At 36.3% G+C, this 11,862-nt stretch overlaps 1 protein-coding gene across 1 annotated transcript in view; it reads right to left on the bottom strand.

Moving 5' to 3' along the window:
- Window positions 1-11,518, bottom strand: part of USP6NL (USP6 N-terminal like) — a 110,625-nt gene extending 99,107 nt beyond the window's left edge. Inside the window, exon 1 of the mRNA XM_054399645.1 lies at window positions 11,446-11,518. Coding sequence (XP_054255620.1) covers window positions 11,446-11,518 — 73 coding nt within the window. The remainder of the gene's footprint in view (window positions 1-11,445) is intronic.
- Window positions 11,519-11,862: the final 344 nt, after the last annotated feature.

Genomic DNA, 11,862 nt, shown 5'->3' on the forward strand with positions numbered 1-11,862 from the left:
CTACAAAAGATCACAGCATATTCATGTTACAAAAGTCCCTTCACTAGAACCAACAGAATTTCCTTTTCTATCAGACAGGAAGTCTCAGATCAAGGCAGCTTCTCACATTCCAGTTGAGACCTGTAAACTGTACTGTAACTCTTTCCTTCAGCCTATTACTATTTCCCACTCAAAAGGCTTACCAACAAAAGCTCCAATTCCATTGTGACAGGAATCAGTGAATCAAAGCTATTAAAATTCTAAAGGATATGTTTCTAAACAAACAAACAAACAAAAAAAAAAACAACACAGAGAGACAAAATTGGCATGAAAAGAGTGCCCTTTAGGCAAACTATTTCGCAAGGGGAAATCCCATACACAGTGCAGACTAGCAGAAATGGTGAAACTTGCTTTTTCACACCTGGGTTCCCCTTACACCCCAAACACTTGCGTATTAATCTCACCTGGTACCTTAGGTAAATCCCCAAAGGAAAATATATCCCATCTAAAAACAAGGGAAAAAATATTTTCCATTTACATTTCCAGGGAATAAAAATATTTGCCAGTCAATAGATGCCAGAAGTTTTGTGCAACCTGATTAAGCCATAGCTTACAGGCCTCTGCCACTTGCTTCTGGAGAAATAATGGACAGAAAAATTACATGTTGAGCATTTCACATTCAGATATAGCCAATGCTTGCACTGGCGCAAGGAGAGGAAGGTAAAGACATCACAGATACCACTGTGACATGAATGCTGAAGGGGGAAAAAAAACAACAAACAAACAAACAAATGAACACCAAAAAAACCCACAAACACCCCCACACAAAACCCCCAATATTTATAGTCCTATTTTTCAATGTGGAATTAAAACAAAAGGGAAATAAAAGTATTTCTTTTCTTCCCATACCATTTATGTTTAATTAATATCTGCATTAAGACTATTAAGTAAAGACCCCTTGCTAATGAGCAATAGGAACAGAGAGCATCTGTGTTGTGATAATGTCATTCTGAAACTAGAGAGAAAGGTTGTTTTTAAAATAAAAATGAATTAAAAAACAACATCATGCACAAAAAGCCACACACACAGTGGGAAGGGAGAGAGAAATATCAACCACTGCATACAACTTTCCCTCCCCAAGGACAAGTGGTTTCAAATACGTGCAGCAAGATTGTACCTGACTTAAAAGCTACAAAAAACCCTGAAGTCTTCAGAACACCCAGAGACTAAAGGCAAAATTAAATCCTACATGACTCTTCAAATAACTCTTTAGATTTATTGCTCAAACAGCAAATTCCACGCTAAGTATGCACTTGAGCTATTTTCAAGTGGCAGCAGAAAACACCTGCAACCCAGCAGCAGTACCGCAGTGAGAGCTGACAAACAGGAGTATCAAAAAAAGTCTACAAGCTGAATATCAATGAGCTTCTCCAGATGGACAGAATCTGCTCACAAGAGCTGTAACCAGTAATCTCAGATTCAATTTCCAACAAAACCCACATTTGCACACAGAGCCCTCACATCTGGCAGGTTCCAAGGTCTACAATGCACTCATGAGACCATGACTAACAACCCTGACACCTGATAGGGGCATTGCTCTCTTCTCCTGGAGAGGAGCACATGAAATCTAGTGTCTTCATATCCGTTTTCTTTTATTTCAGTATGTACGAAAGATAGCAGTACAAAAAAGAAATCTACATCACCTGGGATGTGATGCAAAAGGTAGTAGGGTTAGTTCCTCAAGCAAATGATTCCCACCAAGGACCTGCCCCTTCAGGTATCAATAGAAAATGCTTCACTAGCTGCTTTATTAGCAAAGAGAGAGCAGAAGTTTGGGCATCTGTGTACTTATTTTCTCATTTCTACAAAGAATTTAATTAACTGACATTAAGTTTTATGTTTGATCTGGAAATGCAGTTCAAATTAACACTTTTATGGATAGCTTAATACTAATGCTGACAGATGATTTCTTTTAGAAGAAGCTGCTTTGACTTGCAACAAGGACAAAACAGGAACCCATTCCACTGAGAAACCTGTATTTTCATTTGCCATTATCTGATTTGAGAAGTCTGGATGCTTTGTTTATGAGCTATACCAAGAGATCTAGAAATTCAACAGGACATTAATTTGGAGAAGCCAAATTAGATGTCCAGGAAAATTGCAAATTGTCATCGTACACAAAAACGTCATCTAAGCCACCCAACTGCTACAGTTTGATGCTGTACAAAATGTCCAGCTGAGACCCTGTCACTCTGAAATATTCATTTCATTTTAAGTTATTAAATACAAATAATCTTATTAACATCTATGTCTGCACTGGGGCTTATTCCAACCCACTGCAATTTAAGAAACAAAACTGTCACCTTCTTAAGCTCTAACTGTATTAAATAAATTCCATGCAAGCTTCACAACTAATGAACATGGACACTGACACTATCGCTCATATTTTACGTTACATTCCAAATTCTTGAGGATAAAATATTGGAAACTCAACAACTTATAGTCAAAAAAAAAATTAGATAATCCCTCATTGCTGTGTTATCCCAAGAGCACAAGATTTTATTTAAGGGGGAAAAAATTGCTTTGTAGTATCAGATAACGTCAATGTGATACTTTAGTAGGAGTCCACAAGAACAAAGTTGTACATACTTTAAAATAGCATAAGCGTAATTGCCATAATCTTACCAAAATCAACATCTGAAAAAATATGTTCATCTGAACCATGAAAATGCATGGCAGAAATGAGGCTTGGTTTTCCAGATCCTGGCTGTAGTGTTTCCCAGCCTTTTTTTCAAAGGTCTGCAAATCCAAACCTAAAATGTCTGGGCTTCATTGTAAAATCCGCATCACGACAGAAGTGCAAGAGCAGCTACAGAAGGAAAGACACAGAACACAAAACACTTTCTCTCTATGCTCAGATCAGGCTCAAGCTCTCTTACAGATCTCTATTACAAACATATTAGATAAATGCCTCAGACAAACCAGAACCTTTATCTTGATTGCAGCATTGCTGAAACCAGAAATCAACACACGTTCATCCTACCAACTCAAAACTATGTCACCTATTAACTGTCTGAAATGTTAAGCAAGCACTTGAATGAATCCCTAACTCCCTACACGTAGCTGTCCTCTTCTTCGAAGAGGCACAATGAAGTCGCCTTGTTTCCAGTTGGTCTTTCCATCCAGAGGCCAGGTTCCCTCCGCTATGGTGAAATCACAAGGGCCAGGTTGCAAGCACTCCATGCTTTACACAAATGAAGAAGGAAAAAGCTCTGAAGGCCACAGTAGGGCATCCCACCATCTGTAGGATTTAAAACCACAAGACAGCCTAATACCAGAAGAGGATAAACAGCAACTTGCAACCATTTACCACCATTCAGTGTTTCTAGCTTGCATGTTGCCTGCTTCCTTGCTATACTTAGATTTTTTTTTTTTACATTAGCTGAAGGAGAAAGGCTCATTTAGACTCTTACAACAACAGTGAAACCAGGCCAGGATTTGCAGCTCACTATTACTTTACATTTGACTATCCTTGGATGGATTGAAAACAACCACAGCACTGAGCAAGTCTATCAAGCAATACCAATAAATAAATAAATAACAGAACAATAAATAAACCAAACCAAAACAACCAAAACATACTCAGCCTTTCTAGTATTGTTTAAAATGTTCTGTTTCCTTTATAGGACAAGAACTGAGAAGTCTGTTTGTAACTCTGTACGAACACACAGATCCCATAAAGAGACACCATAAAGAGACAATATGGTTTTTTTTTTTATTGAAGCTTTTTTATTGTGGACAGGTTTTTTTAAAAAAAGACAAAAATCAGGGGAAAAAAACCAAACAAACAAAAAAACGCACCACAAAACATAACAAAGCCCACAAACAAACAAAAGCAAACACAAAGATCTGCTTCACTGATGCTAACACAGCTGTGCTGATTAATACCAAACTGAACTTTAGTCCTGTCTAGCAGAAACGTTACTGTGAACCCGTTGTAGTTCTTCCTGTTACATTACTTGCCTGTTTCTTATTGTTCATTCTTTTTCAAACCTACTTTTTTTAAAATGGGAATATTTTATGTAAAGGTGCCACATTTTCCATATGCTACAAAGAAGAAACCTGAAGTTGTATTTAAGGATTATTGAGAATATTACAGTTGACAACTTGTGGGAATAAACTGTGGCATGAAGTTGCGGATGAGTTTTCTTTGTTGTGCTTTCCTTCTTGTAAGTTAGCTTATTTCAGTTAACTAACATTATGGCATGAAGAAAGAACAAGTACCACTGCACCTTCCTGGAGTTTCTCTATAGCTAAATCAAATTCAAGTGATCTATATTAATTTTATGAACCATGGATCAATTCCCAAACTATAACATCTAAGTACTTTGTTAAATGATGTTACCTACCTAACAATCAAAGACCAAATAAACAGACACTGAAGTCAGTCATTAACAGCTACATATGGCTAAGCAGCACTGTGACCTTCCTTAATGACTGCATCTGACAACACTGAAGAATGAACTACCTTAAAAAAAAAAATAAAAAGAAACTTAAGTAAAAAGGCAAAAAATTGTCAGGATAAGACATGCAATAGAAAAGCCACAATGTATGCATATCCAATGGAAGTTATTACTATTCAAAGAGATAGTGAACAGCAGCCACAGAAATAAGAGTATTTTCAGTAAAAATCCTCTAGCTGAGCCACTGTGTGTCCAGTTGTTCAGTGATCCAACTGTATTATCACTTGCTTGGGTAATCATCATGCTGAGGTGGCATTAGCTGCCATTAGCATCAGCAACATCACTGCTGAAGTAACAGACTGGTGCTACAACCCACATGTGTTTACTCACATCCCACTGCTGGCTCCTCCCTTGAGCTTGGTGCACACTGGCAAACCTGCATCAGCAACTGGACTGGTTAAACTGATCAAGCTTAAAACTAGCTCAACAGAAAGAAAAGTATAGTTTATTTCACATCAGCTTCCCTTTTAAAATCACTGTGTATGACTACATGAATGATTGTGAAGCTCTACAGGGATCTGAATTGGGATGAGGAAAAAAGATGAGCAGCTCTCAGAAGGAAGGCAGGAGCACATCTCAGAGAGAAGGCATTTGTGCTAGCATTAATTATTTGAGAAACCACAGCCAAAAGGCCTAACTTTAACAGAAATATAATGTCAGTAGAGCCTGTTGAAATAGTTAAATTTTGTCACAGTAATAGAAACTTAGCCATGCTAAATAATGAATTGAAGCAGCGTGTATGTGCTGATGATCTGCAGAATGCAATAAATTATCTCGACTGCCATGGGCAGAATTTCATATCTAATGACACACAAAAAATGTTTAACTGCCTGCTCTCAGACTTGACAGCTCACTGAAGAACTTGCCAAGTTAATTTTTATTTGAACTAATAAACAAATTAAATTTACTGTTTGTCCATATTCTGACCTCCTGAGAAATAAATTGCTCTCCTCTATCCATTCTACCATTAAAAAAAAATTAATTGACAAACAGGTGTACAGGACTAGAAAACCTTTACTGCTTCCCAGAACTTCTTGCTTAAAATACCCAACCTAGATTATAACAGTATCCCTTCGACAATGAAATGCTCATGACTATCAACTTCATTCATATACACATGAACTGTAGTAACAGTAGTTGTACAGAGGAACTGCTATAGTAGATAGTATGTTCTCAAGCAAGAGGTCACACTAGGTGATCAGAGCCCTTTATATCAATTTTGCACATCAGCTTTTCTAGATACACTTGAATGAGAGGACTTATTTTCTAAACCTCCTAGATACAGTCTAGGAAAGTAAAGTCTTTCTTAGAGTTCTTTCAACCTAATATATCATTAAGTAATGTTTTTTGTCATTCAGAAGACACTGCCTGTATGGGAAGTGATTGTTTTTGAAAGAAAAGATTGAGGAAAACTCTACAGATAATGAAATCACATGAACTGGAAAAAATCTTGAAGGAGCTCCAGGAAGGAGAAAGAAATTACATTAAAATTTTGAAATCCATTTAATTTTATCTTTTTAAACATAAGAAGCCATATCTATCTATTGGTTTTATAAAGAACACCATTTGAGTCTCATTAACAACTTTTTTAAAAAAAAATCAAAAGTCTCCAGAAGTTATCTAGTCCTTGTCTGCGTTCACTTTTCTGGAAAATAAATTATTAGCCTGTGAGGAAATGTTTAAGAACTGGGCCACAGGAAAAAGTTCTGGTACAGTAAGTTGGCACCAAAGATAGAGGCAAAAAGCCAGAGGGGCTTCTTTTTTATATATACCACAGGAAAAAGAAAATCTAAGCAATCCTTGAAAGCGCTTCTAATTTGTTCAATATTTTGGTTGAGTAAAAGGGAGGAGGAAGAGCTTTCTTCATAAAAATAAACTTGTTCCTGCTTTGCATAGGATAGCATGCATATGCTTTTGCAATGTCACTTACTCAATCCAATTACACCAAAAATACCAGTTATCATGACAGTTCCTCCACAGAACTTGTTGTGGGAATAATCCAGACTTTGGTGAAAAGAATCAAGAGATTATCCTGTGACTGAAAGGAATCTATGAGCTGGATTGAAGAGGAAAAAAAACCAAAACAAAACACAGAAGGTGTACATTGGGCTATGATGTATGCCAGAAACTTTAAAAATTGGGCCAAGCTTAGCACAAATGAGATGATGGCCAATGACGGTCAAGAACTTGTCCCAGAAATTGCTCAAGAACTTTTCAAGCTTTAAGCTGCACGCTGCAGTCAGTCAAGCACATGTGAATGGCTTTAAATAGACATTTTCTACACAGTGTTCATTGCAGTGTTATTTAAAAGTGGGACAACTCTAAGGCAGTGAAGAAAATTCCTTCAGACACTGGGGGTGAAAAACAAAACAAAAAAACCCAACACCAAACCAACACAAACAAAACACCACACACAGAAAACCAAAAATACCCCCAAAATTCAGAAAGTGTAGGAAAAGGCCTCCTTAGTAAATAAGTCACTTAGAACAAAATACTAAATCTAGAAAAAAAACTAAGAAATGGAATGAAAAATGTATGTAATTCTTTCTGAAGTAAAGCAGGAAGTTGAAAAAAAATTAAAAAGAAATTCAGGTTACCCTTAAACTTATTGTAAGAGGCAAAATTCTCAGCCTCCTGTGCAAACATGTTGTAAGAAAGAGAAAAATTGAGAGAGCCTGTGAAGAGAGTTTTCACCATTTCACTAGCTGCCTTGAGGAAATGCATTTGATTAAACCTTTCCTCTGCTGTCACTAAAGGTAATGAGAAAATACCATGGCTACATGATGTGGGTCGGACCTTTATCTTATTTTCTCCATTTTGCAACTGACCAACTTAGTCTGTTCCAGAAGAAATAAACCAAAAGAAGATGGCAGATTTCTTGCCAAGTCCAAGTCTGAAATACCAGTTTCTACCAGCATACCATCTGCAAGTGAGTTCAGGCAGTAACGTCTGAAGTGTGAGCTATTACTGGCACATTTAAACATGATTATCCTTGTCAGGCCCAAGGTTTACATACCTTGTAGGCTCACATTTCCAGAACTACCTCTGATAAAACTCATGGATATTATCAGCTTCAAAAGCCTCAAAGGCTGCAGTAAGATACACCACCTAAGGAAATATAGGGGATTCTTGATGGGCATTATCTTTGGCTTACAGTCCAAACACTGCAGAGATCAAACAATGCCTTCTCTTGCAATATGTAAAAACCTCAAACCATATCTATGATACCAAACCACTGCATACCCTTTTAATCTATGGTTTGGATTTAGTTGTCCCATCTGCTGTTATTTCAATACAATTTCTCTTTTTATATCCTAACATCAAGGTACTGCTGCCACTTAAGTTCTGTTGTGGCCATCTGTAAAAGGAAGGAAGAAGGAAGGAAGTAAACAGAAATATTTCTGTATTAATTTTAAGCAACTTGGACTTCAACCAGGATTTCAGTGATGGAAAAAAAAATAATTAATACATTTATTTCTACATGTATTTCCCTCCGAGAAGGAACATTTTTTTAAATTCAAAAAGGTTTCAGATCTTGAGAAATATTTGGCTTTGAATTAGAACTCTTATCAAGAAGACTTTATACTGCCATGATTCAGGAATTTATCCAAAGACAGACTTTCCATTTCATAAACTGTTTAAGAAATTGAGGTCATATGAAATAAAATAATAGCAACATCTTCCAAATATCTCTTGCTTCACAACTTCATGCTCATTTTCTAACTTACAGAGCATGTAAAAAGTTGCTACTTTGGTAATAAATGGACTAGCAGCAATTTTTCCCTTTAACTGATGTGATGAATATAGTAAAGATATGGATTTTCCTAAAAAACATACAAAGCAAACAGCAAACTCTACACACTCAGCTTTCACTGCAATTGGCAGACTATGGACAATTATAGGGTGAGTTTCTTCCTTTTATTTAAAAACAAACAAATAAAAAAACCCAAGCAAGCACATGCAACAAAATTCAAAGGATGAAAATGTGAGACATTACAAACCTACTTTTAGCTCATTGCATATATCACTAGGAAAGAACCAAAGAGACCTAGAGAAAGATTTTCTGATGTCAGGCTCAACAAAGACTGGAGACAAACTCATAACCACAGGACTGACAACAGAAAGACAAGGTGATACACACACAGCCTAACTATTTGCAGGATTTTGTCTTGTACTTGTAAACCACCTATTTACCACAGTTTTACGATACAAAAAAAATGAAAACTGAATTCAACTAGTGGCATAGATCATGGCCACAATGAAAACAAACTCTGACCTGTAAAAAAAATAATAATAATTAAAAAAAAAAACACCGAACAATTAGACTCAGCAAATGTTGAACAATCCCATCTCGTCCCATGAAGTGTTAATAAATATGTCCCTTTTAAACAACATTCTGCAGGAATTTCTTCTGCAGGGATTCAATTTTCCTCTCCACAGTAGCCATCAACCTCATAACAAACTTCTGTTGTTGCACCATAGAGGCAGAAAGACACTCCCTTGGATAGCAGAATTGCATTTCCAGGTCTCACCCTGAAAATAGATGTTGGGGAAATTGGAGGCCAGAGAAATCCTTTCCCTCACAACCTTGTGCACTGTTTATAAAAATAGTTCTATGGTTAGGACATTCACTCAAAGAAGGAAAGTTTTAAACTAGGTATTACACATGAAATCTCCAATTAATACATTATGCTGCTTTGTAACATTTGTCTCCCAAGTGCAAGTTAGGCACCTGTTGACAGCCACACTCTTCTTCCACTCCCCATATGCAGAGACCCCTCTGCAAGTATCTGCTCAGTTATTTGCAGTTTCAGTTTCTTGAGTTCCTATTTTTTCAAAAGGGATAGAGATTTTACAGAAATCTTACAGAAATTTTTCACACAAGTCAAAGCAGCAAATTTTATACATTTACTCAATAAAGTTTATTCTAACAACCACCTTGTTTTTTAAGGGGATGAGGAGGATGCACAGAAGAATCAGGATTAAAAACCTTTACCATTAACCAACACTAATTTAAAAACACACTGCTAAACACTTCACATATCATCCCTCCTACCTCAGCAAATTCACCTCACATCCACACTGGGACTCCTGGCAACATCTCCTTTACAAATACATTTTTCCATTTAATGAAAACAATAATGAGAATGAGTCATTTCTGTAGAATACACTTATTCACATAGACCAGATGCCTAATGTTGCATGCTGTGGAAAAAAAAAAAAAAAAAAAACCACACACACAAAAAACCCCACCAAAAAATCATAATACCTACTTAAATTGCTGTATTTATCACAGAAGTCTGTCAGCCTTTTTTCATCTTTTGTAAATGTTTTCTTCAGAATGTTTGAATTGGTTTTAATATTAAGATCTTAATATTGGTTGTAATAGCTAACATCTAATTAGCTCACTTACCAGCAACTTGAGAATGCCACCCCAAAAATTACTCAAAATTACTGTCTTTTAACAACGGAGTAAAACAAAAAATGGGGGAGGGGGGGAAGGAAACCAAAACATAAAAACAGAGCTTTACAACTGAGCCTTTCCCTTCAAAATCCATTAAATCTGTTCCAATAAACATTTTTATTATTATTTTAGGGTGTTCCCTTTAACCAATTTTTACTCTACTTCTACCAAAAAAAAAAAAAAAAAAAAAAAAAAAATCAAGCCTGACTAGCTAGCTACATGAAGAACAAGTAGAACTCCTGTCCTCTTCATTCTTCTCTGTAACTAGTGGAGCGTAAGAACACACAACAGAACATGAACAAGTGACCAGAGAACTGAAATCAAGTCATTCACTCTGATGAAATTATAAAACTGTGTGGGGGATGTTCAACCAACCACTGTAAAATCTAAAGTAGTAATTAGGAAGCTCGGGTTTAGTAAATTCATGCGTTCCTTTTTTTTTATCAGAATAAGACAGTGAGAGAAGAGCCCAGTTCTACCTTTACTCACTTTCTCACAGAGGTGTTTCAGTAACTAATTACAGCATCCTGATACTATTGGATGAGTGACTTAAAATAAAGGTACTTGCCTATAGCCACACATTCCACGTTAAGGGCAGAACAGAACAATGACATAGTAACAGGCAGGCACAGATGCTGTGGTCCTAAATTATTCATGACCTATTCAATACAAAAATCAAGTGGTCCTAGAAAATTAATTCTATAAGAAAGGAATGCAATTTTAAGACTGTCTTTACAAAACGGCAAATAAATAAGATGCAAAAATGAGGGAGAAAAAAAGTGGTTTATCTGTTCCTAATTAGCTAAGTATGCCAGATACCACAAAAGATGGCATTACTTCAGCAAAAAAAATCCAACAAACATTCAACACACTGAAGAGAATGAGAAAAGCATTTAACATCAATTAATTACAAACAATAATTGAGTATTTCAAGTAATGTTTTGTACACTTGCAAGAGCCATTTCGGATTTTGAAGTTAGTTGTACTCTAAAAATAATCTAATTGTAAAACCTACACAGCAGTGCAGCTGTGTACTTTCAGACTCTCTCATTTCCATAAGCACTAGAGAAGCCTATTTTTACTCTTATTTTCATTTAGTATATTAAGACTCTCAAAACTATTTCACAGAATAAGATTGCTATTTTCACAGCCTGAGCTATCCGGACAAGCAATTCTTACCACTGAAAAATAAGGAAAAGATCCTTACAACAACACTAGCAGTTACAAATGCTGACATAAACTCCTTCTTCAGCATCAGAAACGTCATCAGGATTCTCTTTGGGAAAGCTGCAGTTGCAAAACGATAGTAATTAGGCTTAATACAGTTCAAAGCCAAATTATGGCAGCTGTACATGCCACAACAAATAGCATTTCTAAATACCAAGTACACACTTAATTCAACTACAACTGAGCTCCAAAATATTTCTGATATACAGTAAATTACTCAGAACACTGAATATCTCCCTTTGCTGCTCTTACCTTTCTTAGCAGCATCTGTTCTCCGTCTTGCTGGCGACACCAGATCCTTTACAATCTGTAGCACTTGAATCATTGCTCGTTAGCAAGATCAAAGAGACAAGATGCTCCTCTAAAATTCCAACAGGTTTCATTACTACATGTTGTTATGTGGCTGTCTTCAGTATGCTTAAGCAAAACTGATGCAGGAGCAACTCATCTACCTTCCCAGAAAGATTTCTGCCTGACGACTCTACAAGCTGGGATGATGGATTTAAAGCGACTTCAGCACAAGGAGACAAAAAATTGCAAGCAGTCCAAAATGTATTTCTGCAGAACATTTTAAAATCATTTATTGCAGAGAACGAATACGGATTTCTCTAAATAAAGTTTACAGTAAGCATTCACACCACAAAGTCACTAAAGAAAACACTACTTGCA

The sequence above is a fragment of the Indicator indicator genome, chromosome 3 (genome assembly GCF_027791375.1).
Source record: "Indicator indicator isolate 239-I01 chromosome 3, UM_Iind_1.1, whole genome shotgun sequence".
NCBI classification, from domain to species: Eukaryota; Metazoa; Chordata; class Aves; order Piciformes; family Indicatoridae; genus Indicator; species Indicator indicator.